Source organism: Athene cunicularia, assembly GCF_003259725.1.
Source record: "Athene cunicularia isolate RWA chromosome Z unlocalized genomic scaffold, athCun1 chrZ_part1, whole genome shotgun sequence".
NCBI classification, from domain to species: Eukaryota; Metazoa; Chordata; class Aves; order Strigiformes; family Strigidae; genus Athene; species Athene cunicularia.
Genome location: NW_020799142.1, coordinates 25,890,974 through 25,916,340, shown reverse-complemented (window position 1 = coordinate 25,916,340; position 25,367 = coordinate 25,890,974). Strand labels below are relative to the sequence as shown.

General features: G+C 40.5%; 1 protein-coding gene across 12 annotated transcripts in view; it reads left to right on the top strand.

Moving 5' to 3' along the window:
* UNC13B (unc-13 homolog B) overlaps window positions 1-25,367 on the top strand; it is a 214,126-nt gene that overhangs the window by 24,056 nt on the left and 164,703 nt on the right. For 11 of the 12 annotated variants that reach the window (XM_026865703.1, XM_026865705.1, XM_026865695.1 and 8 more), the window contains exons 7-10: window positions 591-714; window positions 8,924-8,994; window positions 13,288-13,345; window positions 24,416-24,451. In XM_026865703.1, coding sequence (XP_026721504.1) covers window positions 591-714; window positions 8,924-8,994; window positions 13,288-13,345; window positions 24,416-24,451 — 289 coding nt within the window. The remainder of the gene's footprint in view (window positions 1-590; window positions 715-8,923; window positions 8,995-13,287; window positions 13,346-24,415; window positions 24,452-25,367) is intronic. The other variant, XM_026865696.1, reaches the window with a different exon arrangement.

The following is a 25,367-nucleotide window of genomic DNA, read 5'->3' as shown; positions in this document are numbered from 1 at the left end:
TCATCATCTTAAAGGTTTTGATTGTACTGTTAGAGGGTGTCTAGCGGTGTTAGTATGAATTGAAAAAGTAGGAAGTTAAATGTGCCAATGTCTGTAACTGCCCTAACTACGGAATCTGGTGGTTCCTGCAGCTAAGCAAGACATGTTTGGGTTTTTACCTTAAATTTCAGGACATCTATTTGAAAGATTACTGAATTTCAGCAGGGAGAGAGAGCTTGTATTTTCCATAAAAGGAGAAGAGTGGGAGATCCCCAGCAGTGTGGTCATAAGGTCTAGCTGGTGCTCAGTTCCTCTGGCTGCCCAGGCGTTCCTTGAAGGTGCCTGCCTTCAAGGACTCACCTTTGCAGTTTCACTGAGAAGGCAGCAGTTCTGCTAGAAGGTGCTGGCTGCTTGTCTTGGTAAAGGTCTCTGAGAGTTGGAGGAAAAGCTGCCAGCATGTGCTGAATGGATGTCATTTTATGTTAAATTTGGGTACCAGACCTTGATAATACTGTAATGCTCTTCCTGGAGTCTTTTATGTTAGCAAATGTGTGAGACCGGCTGCATAAGGACCTGCTGGACTTTAAACTTCTGTGGCTTGTGATTCACAGGAAGGTCCTGGGGAGTGGTCTACACTGGAGGCAGAAGTTGTAATGAAACATGATGAAATCTGTGGAACTAAAAACCCAACTCCTCATAAAATTTTGCTGGACACAAGATTTGAATTGCCTTTTGGTGAGTGCATTTCAATAACTTACCCAGGGTGCTGAAAGTGTTTGGGAGCAACTTGAGTTTTATAATCAAGTTGTGCTCAGTCTTAGTTCAGACAAAATAGTTCAGTTTAGATCAAATTGCTGGTGTTCGTTTCTTGTTTGGCTTCTTTCTGACAAGATCAGAATAAATAGGGAAGATTTGAAGGTCTCAGTGCTGGAATGTGTAGACTAGCAGCACTTCAAGAAACTATTAATACTATTTCAGGATTATGCAGTCAAACATTTTGTTCCTGAGCATAGAACATTCACTTCTTTGTTTCTAGACAAATTTGGCTCTACAGGAGATCAAGTATGTTGTTAGAGATGTTCTGTGGTAGGTGCACTTAAACCCTGTTAGAATTGTGCAGTTCTGTTAGTGGAACATTAATGCTCAGTGCTCCTGAACATTATCATTAGCAGAGTGTATAAATAACTTGGTGTTATAAGAACTGCTTTTCTGGCAATTACTTGTGGTTGAAAAGTGCACAATGCGGAAAAGTAGATAATTGGAGCAAACCCATCTCAAGTAAAACTGTATGTGATTTTTTTTTTTAAATTTAATTTTATTTTACTTAAACCCTAGACAAAAAGCAACCCAAAACAAGCAAACAAACCCTAGAAGTAAGGCAGAATGTATCCAAGGCTTACACAGGTTCTCTTCCCAGCTCTTTACTGACTTTTGGGACCAAGAACAGAGGTGGTGGTTTTGGGACTTGTAATTTTTTTTTCTACACTGGGCACTGAAGTGTTTCAAAGTTACTTGTCATTGCAAGGCTCATCTCTCCCCCTCTGCCTGTTCTTGTTTTCTCCTGCCAAGCACTGGGCAGTGCAAGCAATTTCTATCATGCTCTAAGCACTGGTGGAGCATTTGTGCACTCACTGGCATTTGGCCAACAACTGTCAGGATTGGCCATCTGTTGTGGAAAAAAGTTAGATCATCTATTAGTCTCATACCCCACTTCCGGGCACAAGGGAGGATGCAGGCTTCGGCCCTGCAGCACTACAATCAATACAAATTTTATCTTGGGCTCTGAGTGTGCTATTTTGAGTGCACAGTCCACTGGATGGTTCAATTCTGGGTGAGTGGAGTGTTTTATGGATGTAATAGGCTTGGCTCTTTAACTACAGTCCGGTGTGTAAAGGGGAAGAGGTATCTGGTATCTCAGCTGTCTTGACAACTAAACTGTCTAAATGTTGGTCTGGAGCCATCCCTCTTCCTCACAAAAATGTCCTGGTGATTCACTGCTGCTGTCACCATGTCACTGGGAAGTTTATTACTGGAATTGCGTGTTATGTAAGAAGAACAACTCACTTGATTTTCTTGTGAGGTGAAACAATGGTTCTTTGGGGCAAGTGTTTAGTCTTCTGGGAGGGAGAGCACATGTAGCTGAACGTAAGGCTTGTAGCTGCTACCCTCTCTTCTAAATTCATTCTGACATACTTGCTTGTAAACTGTCTCTGCTTTAAGAGAAAATGAAGTTGTGATCTCTCCCAGTGTATTCAAAGAGTATCCAAAAGGGAACTTGCTTTCTTCTGTGATTCATGTTTTGGACTGCATTACATGATTTTATTTTTAAATTTTTTTTATTTTCAAGTATAGGAAAACACACTCCCTGTAAACCATTATGTGCTAGAGCATCTGGATTTAAAAAATAAAAAATATTTTAGGTAATAGTGTGTTTTCTCCTTACTGCTATACTTAAAACATTGGGCTAGTTTTGTTTTGGTTTTTTTAACTACTGCTTTAAAATGTATGATGTTCTATAGAACATAGAATTCAGAGAAGTAGAATTTCATGTAGAAAACTGAAAACATTACGTAAATAACAAGCTGTTTGTGACTTTTCTATTTTTAACACAATTGATCATTTAAAGCACATCTGTTACTGATTCCTTTGTTTACTATGCCACATACAGAAATAACAAGAACTCCACATGCTATATTGATGGATTTCTATTTTAAAGTGTGAAAAGTTGTCTGCCTGTCCAGTGTTTCATGATGTCCAGGAGAAAATGAGTGCATCAGTTAGCTCTTTCAAGGCTTCTGCTATTCTTCACTTGAAGAGTGCTGCAGTTTTTTTGGATCTTCTCCATTTTCAGTCTGTCCTGCCATAGCAAGGTCAGAAGCAGGTTGAAAAGCTGTAGGCACCAAGTGTGGGATATTCCTCTAGAAGATAGCATCTACTCATATCGCCTACTCCAATGGTGTTTCCCTTTACACTGTGACTTGAACATCTCCTGCCATCACCTCTAGGATAGAGAAGGACCCTGCAAGATTGATTAGGCTCTGTCTCCCTGCCCTTGCAGCACTCTGAGACTTGGATAGATGCATGGAGGTAGCTCAGCTCCCAGCACTGCCTCTGCATCTCTCCCAATGAATTTGCAGGTCGGTTTCCCTTTAAGTGGAGGACAGCAGTATGGACTCTTGGTGTCCCACATGTTAAGACTGTGTTGTCATATAAGCTGGAAACTGCTGTGTTAAACCTACACAGAGAACTAAATGGATCACTGATTTGCTGTGGAAGTTTCAAAGTCAGCAGCTCTATTGCTAGAAAGGTAACGTTTTAATAACAGCATGTTTGGAGGGACATTTAGGAACATTGTGTATCATGTTTTGTTTCCCAGGTGAAGATTTCCTGGCTATTGTAGATACACAAGAACTGGAGCAGTATGTGTACAGCTTGTGCTGCTTTCCGGGCCTGGTAAAATACAGCTGTCTGGGATAGCAGCTTTTAAAAAAAAAAGTGTGTTCTGTTTGGTTTTGCTTCTGTGCTTTTTCTATCACTTCTGGCTGCTCTATTTCATTTAGGTTAGATGGAACACACAGATGAAGTACCCCAGGTTATTCAGTCTGTGTATTTATAATGTTTCACTGTATTTAGGTGGAACTTGAGGAGTTTTCAAGGGATTGTAAAAGAGAATAAATGAATTTGAAAACCAGAAAAGCTGAAGTCTTTGGTGTAAAACACGATTGTATATACAAAGAGGTTTAGAAACTAGTTTGTTGTTTTTGCACCATATTTATCCCGGATTAGTTTACTGCTTCTGCTTCTACCTGATGTGTTCAGGGTGGTTCTTCCCTGGTGTGTCTTCTCCTGGTACTCTGGAGACTGGAAACAGCTACAGCTGAAGTAAATGCAGAATGTGCTGATGCTACTAGTGGCAGTTACCTGATGAAGACAATTTAGAGATTTTTTTGTTTGTTTTTTCATGTGAAGTTGGTTTTAAGTGTTTACCAGACTTGGAGTTGAGAAGCAAGCATTTCCTAAGAGAGGCTGGTGAGAGTTGTAGTCTCTGCTCCTGGTGGTATAAAATAACCTTTCCTGAGGTCATCCAGGAGTTAAACTTTGTTAATGGCCAGATTTCTAATGGGACAAAGAACATCTTTGGTGGCCTTGATATATCCTCCATCTGTCCCATTTTGTGTTCCAGATGCAGCTCTTGCATTGTGTTCAGTAGTGTTGTTAGTGTGACATTCGCTTGTGGTATATAGGGGGGAGAGCAGGTCTGTGGGCCCTTCTGTGGTGAGCAGCTGTGTGTGATGGACTGCTGTGCTGGGGACCAGACTGTCCTCTAATGTTCTCTGCCAGCCCTGTGTTCTTAAATGTTCAATCTCGCAGAAACAGAATGATGAAAATCTTCTATAAAAGTGCAGCAAAGCATGAGCATTTAAAATGTGAAGTGTTAGAGAGAGTTGATATTAACCCCTAGGGTGCAAAGCATTTTTATGCTTGGTAGTCTTTTAAAAATGGCAATAAACTGCATTCTTGATGGGAGGAAGTGGTTGTTACTGAAGACAGGCTGGAGCAGACTTCTGTGCTGATCATATCTGTTTCTTCTCAGGAACAAGACAGACATATCAAGGAAGGGAGACAGCTTTTCTTCTTGGTTGGTTTGCAACATGTGGTGGTAGGGAGAAGACAGTCTTCCTATTATTGTCTTGATGTAGTCAATGTGTGCTGGCACAGACTTTGCAAGATGCTGCTTTTCAAGTGTAAAGTTGTGCTGTTTAAAAGCAGTTTTACTCTGTCCCCCTTTTTAAGAAGTGCAGTGGCTATGTGCAAGTCCCTCACAAGATTACTCAAAAATGCTTTTGGCTCTCAAACTTAGTGGCTTGGGTCTGTGCCAGACTGTTTCTAGTAGATAATTAGAGTGAAAATGCTTTTAGTGTTCTCATCACTCCCAGGCTGGGAGCATGCTGATCTACATTCAACCATCAGGTGGAGTGAATGTGCTTTGTTGTTTTATTGTCTTGGGAACTGTACAGAAAGACAAATGCTCAGCTCTGCAAAGGTTTTTTTCATTGAGAATTTGTGAAGATTCGTGTACCTCTGGAAAGGGAAGAAATTGGGGCTGGGAAGAGAGGAAGCCAGGTGAAGGCTGGTAGGAAAGTGGGGAGAGAGGGGGATATCACTTTTTACTTCCAACACTACTTCTCACTCATGCTGACCTGGGGTATGCCCCAGCCCAGAACTTGCTACCTGGGAAAAACTCATGTGGCACAAGGTGATGTACAAGGAGAAGAGAAGAGCAAGGACCATGAAGCCTGAGGTGAAAAGAAACTTTAGGGTCGGAACTCATGGTTATTGTCATAGAGATCTCGAAGTGGAAATACTGTTAAGTTTAGGTACCTGAGGGGGTCTGAGTAAAGTGGTCTGTTCAGGTGCAGCAAATCTCTTAATTCCTTCCTCAGTCTGGTATGTCTCTGCAGTTCTGTGTCCCCATTTATGTGGTGGTGCAGTGTGTGCAGGTGTCAGGGCCCTGGGTGCGCTGGTAAGTCTTAATTCTCTGAGCAGCCTTACCTGGCACACCCCTTGCTCATAGGCCCAGGAGTCCCACTTCAGCTCAGCTCTGAACCTTCGCTCTTCAGCAATGCTGTGGAGGTTACTGATCTCCCACCTCAGCCGTAGCCATGTCTGTGCCTGCTTATGGACTTCATCGATCCAGGCCCAGGTGTGAACTGACTTACTGACCTCAGACCTGCCTTGTCACTGTGGACCTGCCTGGGCTCCTGGTTGAACCTGGCCGTGATCTCTGGGCTTGCCCTGCTCACCTTGCTCTGGTGCTGTAGGGTGAGGCACTGGCTGGCAAGCTGCCTGCCCTGCCAGCCATGGGATCTCCCTCCCTTGCTTCCCTTCCCTTATCGAGCAACTGGACCCCACTGCTCCCTGACACCAGGAGCCTGGAGAAGATGGCGTTAGGAGCAAGGACAGCAAAGCTTGCAACCTTTCTATGTTGCTATCCAGTAAAAAAGCCCCAAAAGCTGGTGAACATATCTGCCTGTCTTCTCTGTGTTCTTGTTCAGCAGCTTTGTTTCACTGACACAGAGCCTTGCTCTTTTTTACCAGGCATGTGAGCAGAGTCCTGAGCTGGCATCAGATGGCCTCTGTTTGGACTAGTTCAGCTTTTTATCTTGTAAGCAAAAGTTAATGTAGCAGAGGTGAGACACAAATGGATGGTGAAACTAAAAACCAGTTATAAAATGCTTCCTCAAAAACTGGAGAATTCTATCTCATTGGACATGTATTCTTCTGAGCAGGTAACTTGACTGAAGTTCATAGACAGTTGTGTCATGTTTAAGGCTTGCCGTGCAGAAACTGTACTGCCATTAGTATTGATGACAAGAGTTTTCTCTAAGATCAAGATGATCTCCTTAAAGCAGCCAGTATCTAGACAATAGCAGATTTTTATCTCTGACTTGTGTAAGAAGCTGTTTCAATAGAATGGCAGCAGTGCTGCACTAAAAATCTGATATATCCATTTATGAAATGGGCACCTTGGATACAAGATAGGAACAAATCCAAGAGGCACATGGTTCTCCTTGATGCCCGGGCATGCTGCTAAACCTTGATCTATAGGAAAGCATTGAAGCCTACCCTGAGACAATTGTAGTTTCTGCAGTGTTGGTGGTAATTCATTGCTTCATCCCTCCTACATCTCTTTGGTCTTGATTTTAGCCTCCAAAGTTGAGTTGTTTTGACTCTGACCTATACTCCTCAGTTGATGAGTTTTTCTTCATCTTTTAGAGAAGTGACAGCTTTCAAAGACAAAATTCCATAGGCTTTGCTTTAATGTTTGGTTTGCTTCAGGTCATTGTTGGAGTTTGTCATCCTAAATCTCATCAGGTCATATACTGAGAGCCCTTCAGTTAATTGATGTCGTCTTTCTAGACAAATTCTGTTCGGATTTCCTTTGTGTGCCATCCCTAATTTGTGCACAGCTCATCTAATAAATCTGTGCAGCTGTGATCCACAGCCCTGATGATCAAAAGCATGTATGTTTTTTCTACAAATCCTCTAATTGTCAAGGCTCTGTCATGTTTCTCTTGCCTTGTTTTCTAATAGCATGTCTCAACAAAGCAATGTACATCAGGAGAAACTAGCTGTGTGTATTATGATTAAAATAAATTGCTTCTGTCCTCCCTTCAAGCAAGGAGAAATGGGTTGTTTTTTTGCTACTTAATGCTTGTTTTCTAGAGCCAGTTACTAAGTTTCTAGTTCTCTAAAACTTTAAGGAGGCCTGTTTTATTCCCCCTTTTCTGGGTGTGACTAGTTGCATAAAATACAATGGTGTTTCTGTTACAAAGGTGTAGACATTAATTCATAGTCCAAGAAAATACCTACTTCTGAAACTTCAAATTCCCCTAAACCTGTCATGTTCCTTGTTCTTGTTGAAAGTGGCTTGTGTTTGAGTACATTGGCTGCTATTAACTCCAGATGTTTTGGGGTCACTGGCTCCATAAGGTGATGGCTTGTGTGGCTGAGAGAGGACACATGTAGTACAGATACCTCTTTAAGTATAAGAAGCAAGCAGTACTCGGTCCTTTCTAAAAGCATAGTAGGTCCCAATGGAATGCTCACCTGCCAATAAATCTTGTTCTTGTTTCTCTCAGGACTAAGCATGGATGTAACTTTCAGAAATACCTTTACATCAGGAGACCATCCAAGCCTAATTCTCCCCTTCCTGCCAACGCATAGCTTAGCATATCATTGCATTGCAGCAGTGTTCACGGGGTACAGTTCATTGCAGGAAAAGAACCTTGTTAGATATAAACTTCTTGGGCCCTATTGGGGCACCTGAGAGTGTAAAGAGTTAAAAGAGATGGCAAAGGTAGCAGAACTGGTATTATACTCATCCTCATCTGTTAGCCTGCAGGGTTGGTGGTGTCTAGCTAGATCAGTCCCTCCACTTCCTTCCTATGTGAGCTCTGAAGTTTCTGTGTTCATCCAGTTTTGGGCCACGAATAGCCAAATTTCAGGAGTCATTGCAGAGGGGGGTGTTGGCTGGTTAAAAAAAAAAAAAGCAAAACTCCATGCTTTTTTTCCGTCTTTCCAATGATTTTATACCTCCCTATCCCTAATTAATTAACCTAATTCTCCTGGATTGAGAGCCTGACTGATGCTTTTTCTTTCAGTGGGTTATTTTCCTTGATGCTGTGCACTTCTTGCTCTATTCCTTAAATACAGTTTGTACCTAACTTGCCTTGTCTTAAGCTTTCCATAGCAGTTCATCCGCACCTCCAACAGTGCACTTTTAGAGAAGAAATTTTGAGTGGCAGAAGTCTGTGTTCCTTTCAAACCATTAGGACACTGTATTACTTCAAAGTGTGAAATAGAAAATAGTTACCAAAATGAAGGTGATAATGCTTGCTGCTTGCTGTCAGTCACCAACTTGATAAATCTAGAAGGTAAAAGGGTTGTTGTGATTCCTTTCACAACGAAGTTGCAGTGTGGTGTGAAAATAGGAATGTGCTTTCATGTGAATATGACTGCCTGTAACACTACTCATTACCTCAAAAGTTTTACCTTATTGCCCTTCTCCAGAAGAGGCTCTTGATCTTGCTATGTGTAACATGCATATAGCGAATGTATTAATATCATTGTGAAATGGCTGTTCATAAAACTAATATTTGAATTAAATCTGAACCAGTCTGTCTTACTCCTTCCTACCTTTGTGCAGTGTGCATTTGGTTAATCAGCTTTAAACATGAAAGCAATGTAAGCCCTTGAACTGTGTTACTATTTACAATATTATTTTCCATTTGAGTGCTACATAAGACACTTCTATTACTTAAAAAACCCACATGTAGTTTTTTTGTGGTGTGATCTTGGAATACCCTCTCTGTTTTAATGCTACTGGTGATAAATGCAAATTTTCCTTGTTAATGAGATGATGTGACTTTTTTTTTAATAGATATCCCTGAAGAAGAGGCAAGATACTGGACCAGAAAATTAGAACAAATAAATTCACTGGGAGATGATGAGGTAAGTATCTAAATTGAAAATGAATGTAGCCCTGAAAGTCTTAACTTTTATTCTTTGTATTGGATCCCTGTGATTAAGGTAACTACTAAATGTTCATTGTTACAAGTCTTCCACAAACTGTTTACAGAAGTGTGTCTCAATTGTGCTGTTAGTGTTTCCACATGCTGGAAGTGTTTGAATAGTAAGAACTCTTTTGTTGATGCGCATACACTCAAAGGAGAGATAATACCATGCTTTACCTCAGAGAGTGAAAGCACTTTTGACAAGCTGTGGTAGGTTCTCTTCATTTGTGAAATCAAGTCAAAAAGGACATTTTTGCAGCTGGCTGTTTCTGGGAAGACGACAAAGCAAGATACTGAATCTTTCTTGGAACTGAGGACTGCTGGAGCTGTTAGCTTTGTCTTAATCCAGTTGTTAATGGCTCAGTTTATATGAATCTTGTATTATAATACCTACTAGCTATGGCTTTGTTTTCCTTTTTAGCCTGTATTTGTCTAAACAGCTATAAACAAAAAGTTACTTTTTTTTGAGAGAGACTGTTACATGATTAAAACTTTTCTTTATAGCTCATATTGTTTGCAATATAACATTTGACATATTAATGCCTGTACCAGAAGTTTGGCATTTAAATAAAACCCCAAAATACTCACATTGATATCTCTATGAAGTTTTCTACTCTGTTAATTCTGAACTTGTAAATAGAACAATGACAGGGTCGGTTACTGATTAAGATTGTTACAGTCAAAAGAAGGAGCCAGGAGATAAGGGAGTGAGTTACTCCAACATTGCATAAACAATCCAGGCCTTGCTAATGACTATACCTTTGAAAAGAAACTAAAAGATCAGTAAGAGGAGAACACCCTGCCCCAGAAGACACCAAAGGCTGGGTGATTGCCCAAGAAGCATGAAGTCAGCAAAAATCAGTGGTAACTAGGGTAAAGATGAAGGTGGCAGGGGGAGATCATGGCCACCTACTGAAACGCTGGGGTTTCAACCCCAAGCCCCAAATTAAGGTTGACATGTGGGGGATTCTCACAGCCCTTCCCAAAGAGGGGGCGAGTTTGCCTTTAGGCTTCCCTCCAGGGTGCAGCCGGCCTGGCAGGGAGAGACATTGGGTAAATGAGCCCCAGGTGTCTGCATTAAGTAACCCAAGGTCAGGTGTCCCACTGAGGGATAAAAGCTGGGACCCCTTGCAGGCAGGGGCAGTGTCTGTCTGTGAGGTGGATGCCCTGTGCAGAGTTCCCTGTTGGGGAAGGACCTCCTGCCTCCCTGGGACTGGGCTCAAGTCAGGTCTGGCTTTTGTAAACGTGGGTTGCGTGGAGATTCAGTGTGTGGCTTCCTTGGTCTTATGTGTTTGGCTTGACTCAGTTGTCTCCTGTCCCTTCTACGGGAAACTGCATTTCACCATTTATTCCATCCATTGTTGGTTGTGTGGTGTCATTGTTGGGGTCAGTGGGATTGATGTGAATTATGTATAATCTGACTTGTTTGTACACCCAGCGCTCACCCATGTACTGACCCTTTTGTATCAAATACAGTTGGGTTATTGGTTCATCTTTATGCTGGCTGTGTCTTTTATGCTAGGCCTGATAACTGGCAAAACACCTACTCAAGTCAAGACCATAAAGACCTCTTGCCTGTAAGGAGCATGTGTGCTAATTTACATAGCAAGTGAAGTTAATTTAAATCTGACCAATGAGGGGCAAAGTGTTAAGAAACTAATCAATGGGCATGACAGTAAATGTGCATTTGTGTAGTTTGAAGTGTATAAATACTTTGAAGTTCTTCTGTGTGTTGTGCTAGCCTTGTGGAATTACCACCTAGCACCCATCCTTGCACAAATATGGAATAAACTGATAGTTCTGTGTGTAAGCTTGGCTTTGACACACCAGGTAATGAACCTGGTTTGAGGGACAACGTGTTGATGCCAACATCATCGAGTTGGAACATAGTGCTTGCTTAAACTCTTGATAAGTCTCTTTCAGTAGCAAGGTAACTTGCAAAACATTCTGCCAGTGACTTTAGGAGGTTTTTGTTCTGGGATCCTTCATCTGTTCTTTTCTGCTTATTATGTGAGTCACAGTTTACTGTTCAGATAAAGAAAAATAAGGTGGGTTTTCTTTTTGGCTGAGGACACACCAATATTTGGGTGGATAAGAACATAGGCAGGAGAGGTTTCCCTCAAGTAGTTTTCTAGAACCTTGAGAACCTCTTGGAGTTGATGGAAAGCTCAGTCTGTGATTTGGCCTGTCAGTGATGCTGATGTGTGCCTCCCTGCTCCTGTGGACTGTAGCAGGAGTCTGTGCCAGGTACTGCAGTGAGGCAGAGGTGCCCTCTAGTGCTTGCTGAAAGATATCCTGAGCTTTGTGAGATGCCCTTTCCCTGGGAGTACCACCCATCTGCATGCCGAGTACATGCTTTCATCAAATACTAGTAACAAAATCATGTCTTTGTGACCTAATGATCTCATATTTTTTCTGAATGTTCCCTGTCACCAGTGAGAAAATGAAAAAATGTAAGATCACCTGTGCAGAGCCTGACCTAGGGTTCGTTGTGTCCCATGTCTGACAGTGACCCAGAGTGGGGATGATTATCTTCCTTGCGTACTCCCCTGATTTGCTTCACCTTGTAGCTCAGGAACTTCCAGAGCCAGTATTTTTGTGTTTAATCGCACTCGATGGATTTTTCTTCTGTAGATGTCAGGTAGCTTTTTGAATGCACCCAGGTCAGTTATGTTGTGGCAGAGGAATTCAGCACCTTAATTGTGCATTGCCTGAAGAAATAACGTATTTGCTCTGAGCAAACAAACCCTATGTTGTGAAACCATCTGGAGGAAGGTTTATTTGGAGAAATTGAATGACTGATCCTCACTTGTCCACTCTGTGAGACTCAGCTTTACAGACCTCACCTTCATAGTGGTATTTAGTCGGGGCAACTTTGTGCCTTTAACTGCTTTGCTGTGCATCAAGTTCAGCTACCTCCATTTGGCACAATGGATGAAGAAACTAAAGTTGCACAGCAGTATTCAAGAAGCAGGTTCATTTGGAGTTCATACGGTGTCATAAGACACTAGTTTCTGTTCCTACAAACACTTCATATTCAGTTTTCTTTCTGGGACTGCTGATAGCTGTTGGGCTGATGCCTTAAAAAGAACAAACTATCGACATTTTTGGATCTCTGAGTGTAATTCAGAACCTATTGCTATCCTGTGCTGCTGAAATTGCTCATCAACAGACTTTCTTTCACCACTTTGTCAACCAGTCAGTGCTGTGAGATCCAGGAGTTCTTGTTTGCACAATCCTGGTTAACTAAGTGAGTTGGCAGTTTGCTGATGATAAGACTAACCACCTTTCAGGATCACTTGTGCATTTTAAATAGCACAGATTGGAAGATAGCCACAGGGGAAGGTCTGCAGGTTTTCACCTTCCCTGTAATGAACTAGTCGTTAATCCTTACCAAATTCAAGGAGAGGCAGGCTGATGGCTATGTTTTGCACAGATTGCAGCACCAGGTTGCTAAGGTTGCCATTTTCTTTGCTATTTTCTTCTTTTCTTAGCAAAGACTGTTCTCATTATTTCACTCAATTGTCCTAATTTTCTCATATCTCCGTGTAATATAAGACACAGAATAACAAAATAAAACCACTGGCATTTCCCTAGGGAATGCTTTGATGCTGTAACAAACAGCTTTGTAAAAAGTCAGAGCTGGCTAATTGAAATATCTCTATGTTGTCTACTTTGGTATTAAATGAGATGAAAAATTCTTCACTTTGAATGAACAGTGGATCACAGGAGAGTTTGTAAGTGCTGGCTGGGCAAACATTGCGTTACTGCCCTGCCGGGCACACTGATTATCTGACCACTTCAGTCTCTACTGCAGTGTTGCTGTGAGGTCACATAAGTTTTGAACTGTTGAAGTGGTACTTGAGCGTCTAAATGTAAATGGGCTTATTTCTGAGCTCCCTGCCACAGTGGCATTCTGATGTGGGGAATGGGGTCTTTTAGATGTCTAATTTGAGGTCTCACAATTGAGAATAGGGTCTGTGCTTGTAATAAAGCAGACCTCACCTAAAGCAGATATGCACTTTTTAACACCTAGTTTTGGCATGAAAAAAGAGGACACTTCTGGGAGTGTGTTTGATATTGATATTAAGGAGAATATTTAATGCTTTGATACCACCAGAAATGTTTTATGTTATGTGTGGCATGTTGTACTCTAAAAGCTGTTTCTTGAAGTTACCATTGGCTTTCTTATTGGTCTCTTGCTTTTTTTTTTTTCTTTTTCCTCCTTTAGTATTCCTTTCAGGAGGAAGTCCAGAAGAAACCATTGCCCAGTGCTGCCTCCCAGTGTTGTAAGTTAGACTTTATTTCTTCTCAGTATTTTTCCTTCTTTCAGTGTACTTTATTTCCTTCTCTGGCTAGTTATCCAATAAGGGTACATCCGAGAAATATTTTCTTGCTAGAAGTACTTAAATTTCTGTGAATCCAATTACTTTTTCCAGTTACGAAAAACTGTATCCCTCAAAATGTTGGTCCAAGTGTCTGATGCTAGAGAGTGAAATCAAGCATTGAATCTTTAACCTGTTTGTGTCCTCATGTGCGATAGGAACACAAAATGTGTTCAAAGTCACCTAGATTTTAAGACCCTTATAATATTGATGCAATATGTTCTCTTTAAACATCATGTGTTGAATTTATTTATGACTTTAAAGAGGAGAATAGATGGAGACAAGTACTGCTGGTAGCCTTTTAAAATGCACCAGAGGTTTATGTACTTGATGTCTAATTTGTTTGATACTATTTTTCAGTGCTGTACTGATGGATGAAAAATATTTTTACTAACTGCTTATCTCATCTTGCATTTTTGTGTGCTTCTGAAAACAGGGATGGAAAAATAACCTAGGACATACTGTATCTGATGGTCTGCAAAATTGTATTTCTGAAACACTGCTTTTAATGTACAACAGATGAAAGATCAATGATGTACTTATGAATGTCTTATCTGCTTTTGGCAACAACATTAATAAAATTCAAGTCTCATAATTTAAGAGGATAATTCTATCCTCTATTTCAAATCCTGTAAGATGTGCATATTACACTTGGCAGGCTGTTTATCCATTAGGCTGATTGTAGGATCTGTACAAAACTGTTAACATTAGGAAATGTTAATTAGTGTTTACCTTTTTTGAGTAGAATTAATTTATCTGTATACTGTTACTATGTTTTCTTAAAACTGTCTTAAACAAAACATGGACATTAACCAATTTCCTAGGAAATCTGAATGTGTTGTGTAGCCGAAACATGTACAAAGCTTTATCAAAGTATTCCAGCAGTGGTACACTAGGTAACAGAGTGGGTCCCCCCTTTTGAAAAAAAGAGTGTATGTAAAGAATAAAACACTCTTCTGTTTGTTTGTTTTTAAATAGTCAGAGAGGTACAATTGATTTGTAAAGCCTTCAAGTAAGAAATGTTGTTGGACAAACTAATATTTGACTAAATCATACTAGCATAGTATGCACAACCCTTAATGTCAGAAGATCAGAGAAAAACAGTTTGATACAAACAAGAAATGAATGTTCTGGCTATGTGCCCTGGACTTAGCCTTTGTTCAGTAGAGGCTGGTTTGATGGGACTCTTCTAAGCGTTGGGACGTACAGGTAAATTGGGAGGAATGCTTCTGTCTAGGGGAAGTAGCTGCACCTGCTCCCACAGCACGGTGCTTTTACATCCTCACACACTTGTAGCCCATTTCTTCCCTGGAGGACCAACTCAGCCCTTTCAAGTAGACAGAGTAAAGAGTAGAACTGTAGCTGCCCTTTTTTTGTGTGTTGCCTGTTGTTAACAGCCTGCATCTTGCTGGAAAGTGACTTTTACAGTAATTAATTGAAAGCCCCTGGTTTGAACAATTAATATCACATAAGAATTAATTTATTCATTCATGGGATTAAAACACTCGTTAGAATTGATGTTAAATATTTCATAGCAGTACGTGGTTAATGTATTTTAAGAATTTTCTAGTATCTCAATAAAGTTTGTGGCACTGCATGTACTTTTGCTTGTCTACTGCTACTGCCTTCGAGTGTCCAACATCTATGAATATCTATAATTATTTAAATGGGCAAATATAAAACAGACATTTAATGTAGAAGTACTTTTGAAAAATGAGCTCTGCCTGCATCGGTCTGTGCATAAGAACTGTAAGCCTGCCTGAATGCAGCATAGTCCTTTGTAACTCAAGAATTCAACCCAGAAGATGAATTGATTGTGTCTCTATTGAAAGCTGACCTTACCTTTGCATATGACGCAGGAGCTCAATCCCCTTTTACATAGGAGCAGGATGGGTGTCCTTACCTAGCCTAAACCACATTGAGTACAGAGTGTTCTTACTTACCATGTGGGTAAATAATTGATATATTTTTAGATATAATAACAATATCCTCAAGAACATTTGTAAGACTCATCCAATTTTCCATTATAATGTGCTAGATGAGATGTGATCACTGCTGGGAGCAGGACACAATCAACTGGTCAACAAACTAAGTATCTGGAAGGAGCAAAAAAACCTCAGTGTGAGTAGTTTTTGCCCCATGAGAATATCCGCCCAAATCCTAAAAAAGATGTAGTTAACCATAGAGCGAAAGTGCAGCAAAAGACTTTGTAGCCTACATTTCAAGAAATAACGGTATAACTGCACGTGCCACCGGTGTCCTGCTTAGTTCTCTTGCAACTCTCAGAGCACTCTTCTGGCTTCTTTGTTCTAGCTGGAGAAAATCCTACTCCAGCAGGTGGGGTCAGGTTCATCAAATAGGGAAATACATGTCCTTACATGTTAAAATCAGATTACACTTCTGCCCTGCTCTGCTTCTGTGTTTTCCGCATGTCTGTTCCCTTTCCCAGACCACATCGCCTGCATGGATTCAACTTGTTCTGTTATCTCCCCTGAGCAGAGGGCGGGGGAGAAGGATGGAGCAGGATGCGAGAGAAGAGAGCTGGGCCGTGTTTGAAAGCCGACATCTGATCTGTGAGGGTGGGTTTTCATCTCTGGTCATGTGTGGGCTGCTACCTTGGCATGGTGACATGGGAAATCTCAGCCCAGAGTAGGTGCTCTAAACGTCTCAGAGATGATGGAGCTTTCCAGCCCACTTTCACAGTCTCAAATGCGGCTTTGTTCTTGGAAGTGTCTGACCCATGATTTCTGAGGCAATGTGCGGTTCAGGCTTCCTACCTATTCTTAAATGAAGCAGGTGGTTCTGTTCTTGTACATGCAGTCTCTTCTAAGCCCTGCTGATTTTGGCACTTCCTGCCTCTTCCTTCATCATACTTAGCCATTTCATTTTTACCTCCTAACTTCTGTGCTTCCCTATATATTTCTCCTGCCCCAGAAAGATCACATGCTCCCACTTGATTTAACTTTCAGTGATCCCAGCAATAAGCAAAGCTGTATAGTGCCCATGGATCCAGTTTTATTTGCATTTATATTAAATGTAATTGTAATTCTTAATTTTCTCATACTTCGTTGTTGGATAACTGCAGCATCCTCACATTGGCTTTTGCCTGCAAGCTGAAATGGAATGTAAATTAAAAAAGAAAGCAAGCTTCTACTGTCTGGAAATTCGCTCTAAATGGAACAGATTGAAAAAATGTTATTTGATTACTTTGGCATTCATTGAGTCAATAAGCTCTAAGTTATTTAGTGTGGTAGGTATAGGTTTATTTTCTTTGTATGCTCAAAATAATTTCTGGCAACATAAAAGTTCATTATAATCGGTAAGTGAGTCACTCTGTCAGTATTTTAAATGCAGCTCTGACTTGGAGCAGACACCATGCAAACTGGGATGAGAAAGGTATTCTGCATCTTTGCAGAAAAGATCTGGCAGTCTTAGTTAACATCAGCTACTGTAAATACTGTCCTATGCCTTTTGTCAGAGAGTTCACAAATCTGGAAGAGAGCAGGTTTGTTTAGTGTGATTCTCAGAAAAGATAACCTAAGTGCCACTGAATCAACCAGTTTTGTCTGTCCTCTTATCTTTGACTGATAATCTGAGAATGCTTTATCCTCCCTTCTCTGCATATATTTTTTTCCTACCACTTCCTCAAGTCTGTGGTGTTGCGCTTTTCACAGTAAGGCCCTGATAGACAACAGCACACCATAGTTATGTCTTGCATGTCTTCTGCTCTGTAAAATCCCTGTCTACCAGGACTGTGGCTTTGTGTTTTGGGTTGTTTTTTTTTTTTTTTTTCTTTTCTTTCTGTTGCAGATTTTGTTGGGTTTCTTTCAGAAGAAGGTAAATTTGTTGCTTGTCTCGGGATAGTGAATTTGTGTTAGTTTCCTGATACACTGTTACACCAGCAAAAAGAACCAAAGCTAGCCTCTCCTTGGTCTGCCAGCAGATCAGAGAGAGGAGAGCAAGACAACATCTCCTCCAGGAGAATAAGACCGAACCCTAAATGCTACCTGGAATGTGTGTGTGTGTGTGCACATGCATGCAGGAAAAAAAGTGCTACAGCTTTATTGTACATGTTTAAGTGGCCTTTAACTACCTAAAAGCTAGCAGAACATTTTATACACATTATAGAAATAGGTGTCATTTGATGCCAGACTAGTTTGTTGTGTTCATCCTTCTTTCCCACTAATATTTGAAGAAATCTGTTTCTGCAAAATATGTAAGGCAAAATTCTGTTAATGTCTACACATTTGCTACTATTTCAAAAGTACCAGAGTCTGACTTTGAGAGGTTTCATTCCTGTTGCCCATTAGTTCTCTCTTTAGGAGCTCAGATTCCACTGATGCATCAGGAAGGCTTGTACGTTCCTCTGCATAGACTGACTCTAGTGCTGAGATTACATGCTTTCCATGGACTGATGAGGGGCTTTGTCTGCTAAAAAGCCAGATGACTGCCTTCCCTGCCCCTGACTCCCCAGCAAGCCCTGCTAACATCTGCACTGATTTTCTATTTAGAGCACTGCACTGTGAATACTAGTGTCTTTATGCTGCCATCGATGTCCCGTTGGGTTGGGGACTATAACACCCTCCTGCTAGGATTTCCACAGCACAGTTGGTACAGTTCCAGCAGAAGCGGGTGGCACCAGGTGCACAGATCTGGTCAGGCTGTGGGTCCAAGGTGGCTGAGTAAAGGTGCTTGAAGAACTTGGTTAGCAGGATATGGATTGCAGCCTATTTTCATGGAATAAAGTCATAGCCGTCCAAGGCTAGATGTGCATTAGTTTGAGCATGTCATCTTGTGTTGTTATTGAATCCTGTGGTTTATTCTAGTCAAGGAAAATGCTGGCTGGGCGGCCATCCGCCAGTGTTCAACTGGGTGAACTGACCTTGTGGCAGCAAAGGGGCTGAAATAACATCCTATTAACAGATTTTTTTCTTTTCCTCTTTGGTAGTAATATATAAAAAAAATGATCTGCTATACCAGGCTCTCAACACTAGGCAGCATCAAAATGCTTTTAATCAGGCCACAACTTGACCATCTTAATTGTTCACAGAGATGTATGATCTGCAGTAGTGCAGTGGCAAGCAGCATAGCCAGCTCCAATTGCAGGGAGGTGATGCTGCCCTCCTTATTGAGGACCTGTGCTATACTTCTAGGTTTTTGCTGTTGTTTTTTTTTTTTCTTTCAGGGTACCAGCCTGCTTCTGCATTTAGAAGCAACAGAGGTCAGCAGCTACCTGCAGCATCTCTAGACCAGGCCAGTTTGGGAAGAGTAGGGAAGAGGGTCAGTGATTGTTTTACCCTTCTCAAGGGTAGGTGGCACTAAAGATGCTGCTGCAGTCATTGAAAAGCTGTGCTCTAGTAAAACTCAAAAAATGTTCGGTGGAAGTGTAATTCAAAACAGGACACATGAATGACCTTTTTTTTTAATTAAGCTATGCAGAGGAAAAACCACTCTTGTCAGTACAAGTGAAACAGTTGTATGAGCTGTTTTGTGGTAGTTTGCTGACGAGCTGGGAAACTGAGTTCCTTGGTCTCTCTGCTTCTGGGTGACTGGCAGCTCCTGTTCTTCTTTGTTTCAGATAAATCCCGTCTGGAAGAGTTGTTTTGTTGTGGCTTTGCAGTACTCACTGCCTGGGCTGGCTGAAGGCGTGATAGGTTGAAGGAACACAGATTTAAGGTCTTGCTCCAAAATGTCTGCTGCATTTTTAGGATAAAGCTGCTACTTCAAGACTGGATATGTCTAAGGGAAAGGACTCAGCAAATAGAAGTTAAAAATAGTGGCTATATTAGATTATGCAATAACAGAGTTTGACTTAAGGTTGAAATCTAGAGGAGAACAGATCTGTGGGTCTCCTGCTGATCCTCTAAATGTACTTTGTTAGTTGTTGTTTTCCTAGAGTAGATGCTGTATTCTGAAATGTGTTGACAAGGAAATAAAGCTTTGACTTTTAAATAAGCCCCAAACCTAAAGTTCTTCCTGAAGTGCTGAACACTGCTGATACCGACATGTATCTTTATAAGCAGTGATCAAAAAAAGTAAATGCTTGGTTAATCACTCTAGGTTTCATAATTTGTTTTTAGTGCTCTTTATGCGTACTGCTTTTTTTTTTTTTTTTTTTTTTTTTGTTGGGGATTTTTTTAAGGCCTCTGAAACTTAATTAGTCATCCTTTAATGTCATAGCAATAATAGAAAATTAATTTGAATTTGTTTCCACAGTGGAACATAACCTTTTAAAAAATTAGATTAAAGATTTTAAACTGATAGACAAATTCTTGTTCAACTTTATATACAAGCCATAAATATCTGTCCTTGAGCAGTGAGGCTTGTACTGAAAGCCCAAGATTGAAAATCAGAAGGAAAAAAGGCACCAAATCTTTAATTTCAGATGCTGTACAAGATTATACAGCTCTATGCTGTTATGCATATTGGCAATGTAGGAACTGTAGTTCAAAATTGTATCTCATGAGATGTATATAAAACTGCTTGGTTCATGTATTTACAACTCTTAGCTGAATAGTCTGACTCGTTAGCCCAGAAACTTCTAAGACAGAGATAGCTGTGTTAGGTGTGAATACAATGGTAGAAATGTAACAGTTTTTCAATTGTAGATAAATTAATTGTTGCTCTGCCTGACTTATTTTACTATAGTTAATGAGTTGCACAAGCTTGTAATAACTTAGTGGAAACTGAATGATTTGATGGTGATCCAAGCCCTGCTTAAATTCTCTGATTTTGTTTAGCCATAGTAAAGGTGGACAGAAGGGTCATTTCATTTAGTGAAATAAAATACTCCAAAATTTCAGCATAAGCTAAATGCTAAACTAGAGTAAAATGTGGTGAAAAGGAGCGAGTAGTGAGCAAGGAGAGTACTCTAGCATCGTGCTTTAGTGCCTGTCCTTGTCTCTGTCAACTCCTTCCAGCTCATTTTCCTCCTCCTCCCTTGCTTTCCTCCCTGAAAGAATGTACATTTTTGTGGAATCTGTGATCTATGTGCACTGTGAGGGTCTCAGCCATGCGAAAAGGGAATTTATTAAACCTGGAAGAAAGAACTGACCAAGACCTTCCCAGCTCTGTTTGTATTCTATAAGCAATACTTTACCAGCACCAAATATAGTGTAATTTCCTGAGCTCAGTTTGCTTTTATAAACTCTTTTAGATGCTCTCTGTCTTGGCTCAGCATGGGATATATCAGGATTAAATAATTTATCAGCATGACTGTAAGCAGTGGACAGCAGTAAATGATAATGTTCTGGTGGGGATAGTACAGCCCAGCCGCTCTGAGAGACTTGTAAACAGAAATGAAACAAAATGGCACTCAGGCAATCAAATTAGACTGCATTAAAAACTTGGAATATTCTGCTTTTCTACAGTGTCCCTGCTGATCCAGGCTTGACAGTGTGAAGTGGGGAGGAGGAGTTCCTCTTTGAATAGTTGCATAATTGAGACACAGAGCGAGCATATGTTATGTTCAGCTAACTATGGGAACTTAAATGTGTTAACGATAAGAATGTTGTAGCTTCCAAGGCACCAGGCTGCTGGCATCGCTTAGTCCTTAATTGGAGGTTTGTATGAAACCTCATTTTTTGAGTACTGAAACTTATGAATACAAAATAATGTGATAATTGAGACACACACTGTTGGTATTTAGGAGCACACAGGGTGACTGACTTGTCTGTATCATCTATTCCAGTGTTACTGTTTTTGTTGTATGTTTTTAGAATTGTAACTTTCCATTTTCTATCTGTGTGGACTTCTTGGTGTTTTTAATTCAAGTTTGTACAGGCTTAAATTTCTTCCTGAAGGTGATCTGGCAGGGATTTTTTCTTAACAAATTGAAGTTATGCATATTATTTTTATGAAGTGGAAAAACAACTTTAAAAGGCTAAAAAGAAATTCTGTTTTCATTAACCTTCAGAATATCAAGACTGTCAGCCTAGGTCTTCCACGATTATGCTGAAGGACCGAGATATATACTGTTAGCTCCTGAATCTTAAATGAAGCAGCATATGTGTTGAATCTTTAATAAATTCATCTTTTATCCGAAATGTTAGTTGCTGAAGTGAAGTGGGTGTTAGTAAAAACAAACAAAAGCAGAGTTTTGAGATTCTGGCTGAAAATTCCTTACTCTGTTATTGCAACTCTTTCTGTTTGCTCCTGCAGCATTGCCTTCCCAGTTAGTCTCTAGTTGTAGTGTGCTCTGCTTAGCCAAGACCCAACTTGTCAATGTGAGAAAACTTGCAGGGTAAGGAGCTGGTGTCTAAGGGCAGCTGCTCTTCTTTCCATCCTGCCCTGATTGGCATTGTCCGCTATTTGTCTTAGGCATGGAAATAATAGTCTCTAACCTGCTTTTGAAAGTGTGTGGGGTTTTCATGCTGTTCATACTGAACTTGGTAGCGGTAAGGTAGACAGGTAAGTAGCTGGCTCAGGGGTATCACTGTCAGTGTGAGGACTGTTGTCTATGGGAGGTGGTAATGTTTGTCCTACAAGGACAGACCTTTTATGTGCAAGGCTTGTTTTTAGCACAGTGTTTTTCTCCTTGTTGCAGTTTGAAACTGTGAGTGGTGTTGGGCCATCATACTGCATTCTGGTTTTGGAAGGTTGTAGTATCTTCTGATATTTCTTCCGCAGTTGCTTCTGAATGTTATATGTGTATTAGTTTGTGAATAATGACATGGATTTAACTAGTAGGTAGTCTGGGTGCAATAATATTGTGCTGCTGCCAAGTTTTCCTGGATCTTGCACAGTAATCCAGGCTGCAGATGCCTGCATGTTGGATTCTTTTTGCCTCATTCTGATTCCCCGAGCCTTTTGATGGAAGGAAGTGCTGAGGTTTCTGTATGTTAGTTTCAGATTTTCAGGAATGAGATACACATAAGATATTGTTTGACTTATAAATTATCAGAAAATTGTCTTCTCTTTAACATGAACTATTTATTACAGCAAACGAAAGCTCTGTGCAGTCTTCTGTCAACTTCTTGTTCTTTTTCCTCAGCCTTCTCACCATGTCCTTCTCTGATGCTCCAGCTCTCCCTGCCTCTTGTTTCTCTACCCTTTCTTCTGGTTGTTTCCCCTTCTCGTCTCTCTGCCACATGTTTTACTTCTGTTTGCTTTACCAGTTTGGTTGCGTGTTCCTCTTTCTTCTGTCCTTTTCCCTTGAAAAACATACAGGCCTCTGACAAAGTTGATCATTATGCAATCTGTGGATTTTTGTTGTCATAAAAAACAATTCTAAGATGATAGTCCTGTGGTCAGGGTTGTGTAAACACTGACTTGTGGATCCTGGCAGACTGATGCATCTGCATACACGCACATCAGCACGGGTGGCTCAGATGCATTGTCCGAGTGGTGGCTTGTCACACTTCCGCTGTGGACCAGAGAAGCAGCATTTGTCATGTCTCACACTGTAGTCTGTTGGTGCTCAATTCTATGGACTTCAGTTTTATTCACCTAAGTTCTGTAAACAATAAAAGTTTTTATTTGTTACTCCTGTAGACAGCAGAGGAATAACCCCTTTATACTCAAGGGAAACTGCATGTATTCAGCTTTGTACCAGTTTAATGTGTAGTTCTCTCTAAATCAACATGGTAAAATATATCACCGAATTTATTCCATGCACATACATGGTCAGAACTACTTCGTTTAAGGACCAAAGTGGACATATATATGTTACTTTTTCTTTTCTATAACTACTCCTGTAGGAGTCAGAAGGGAATGACCTACCTTTGAAACTCTACTTCATAACAGAAGCACCACTTAAACTTCGGCTATGGTTGTGCCTGTGCAAAGCAGTATATATGTGTGTGAGAGCCTAGAGTCCAGGGACCCTGGAGAGGTGTATCTGAGGAACTGCATTACTTTGTAAACCTTTTAAGTCTGAGAAGAAAGGAGCAACCTGGTTGTAGCTCTGGTACACTATTATTTCCCAGAATGGGGAGAGAAGATTAAACGCTGATTTGCATTTTTCCTTGGGTAGTCCACATCTGTGCCTACTTTTCTTTTTCCTGCCCATCTTTTCTTCCCCCTGTTGAACTGAAATGGCAACGAGACCCTCTGTAATACTTGTGCATAGGGACTAAACCCTTGGGAAGCCGAGTTACTCACCAGGACCAATTATTGCTCATTAAGTACTAGTCCGGTGGTGATTTTTTTAGGACAAAGATTTTTTTTTTTTTCAATTTCAGCTAAAAGCAAGAACCAGCTTATTCTAACTGTGAGTCTTGTTAATGAGGGCAGGGGGTGTCATTTTTTTGAATGCTCTGAACTATCTCCCTCCTGGAAATGTGTGCCTGGCTAGTAGCTAGAGATGAGGCTGGTAGCCAGAATAGAAAGCTCTCACTTGTTCTCTGCCTGCATGTGAAGAATTTCTTTATTGACTGCTGCACTTAAGCATCAACTCTCCTGTAAACTTCACTTTTTAAAGCATTTTTTACATGCCATCTTCTAGAAATGCTGAAGCTTTTCCTGGAGTCGCAAGTTGTGTGCATGCTTCCAAGGTGCTTTGAGGGTTGTATGTGGTTTGTTGCCTCCATCATACCGAGTATGACCTTGGAGTGACAACATGGATATTGATAAGTGATAACTTGGCTGTCTTACCAACTTGCAGTTTAACTTTGACATGAACTGGATTCTGATTTCTGGGACATTCTGTCTAGGATGTGTAATAGGTGTTTAACTGCTCTCGATAAGTAGTGTGTTGACAAGTGTTTTGTCTACTTGTGTTAATAAATAATTGCTTAATAATTCCTAGCATTTACAGTGATATTAATCTTCAGAATGTCTTATAAACAAACTGGACAATGAAGAGTAAGCTCCAAAATAAATCCAATGTTGTCTTTATAAAGAAAATATTATCTTACATTTGTAAGCTTACAATCTATAAGGGATCTTAAATACATGAAAAGTATTCTCATGGTTTGTTTTTCTAAGCTTTCTTTTTCAATTCCTGTTCTTTGCTGCCATTTGTGTTACATGCAGGCAACTGGAGTTATTTCGGATGGGGAGAGCAGCTGAGTATGTAACAGTTTGATTTCTTGCAAGTTTTCTGATCCCATAGTGATACAGCATGCTCCAGTATGAGGAAAGTGGAAATATTCATGCATATAGAAAATCTGTTTCATTGTATTTTCTTTTACTTACACTGAACCTTCATATTTGTGTGGATGGATGGCCATTCATTTTTTCACAGTTTAGTTTTGTTTTGACCATGTCTTAAATGCGTTGCTTGTGCCTTCTACTGGAATTCGAGGATGAGATGGCAGAATTGGACTATTATTCTTTTTCTGTGTAGGTGATTTCTGTTTTTTCACTTGTTAAATGTCTTTTGTATTGGTCTTCATACCCACGTATCCCAAATCAATGTAACTGAAAACCACAAGGGAATCTATGGTGATTGTTTTACTAAGAAACAAAGATGCACTGGAAGTGGTCACAGAAATTCCAAATGCTACAAATAGGAGCAAATCTGAAAGCAGAAATGGCTGGTGCACACCAATGTGACAGAAGAAGGGTTGTAGGTATTGTAGCATATTCAAGCTTGGTGAGACAGTATCATGGCAAAAGTGGTAGAGCCTTGCTTTACCAGCCTTGGAAAGATAAAAGTCAGATACCGCATCTGTCTCTGTAGAGCTAATACCTGCACCTGAAGACTGGTGTGATAACTTTAGCAAAAGCTACAAGGTTTTTGTTTATTTTTTCCAGAAATTGTGCCTAAAGCATCTTCACTTTATGGAAGTCTTACAGGTTCCAACAGGCAAGGCTTCTGCTCAAGACACAGTGTATGGCTTCTGCCCATGGTACATGCAGAGATTAATCCATCAGTCTTAGCATGAAGGTGTCTGTTCCCTGTGTTAAACCAACAGCGAGGGTGTTGCTGAGGGGAGCATGCAAAGAAGGATCACTGTGACTGATGCCAGCAGGGAGGAGATTC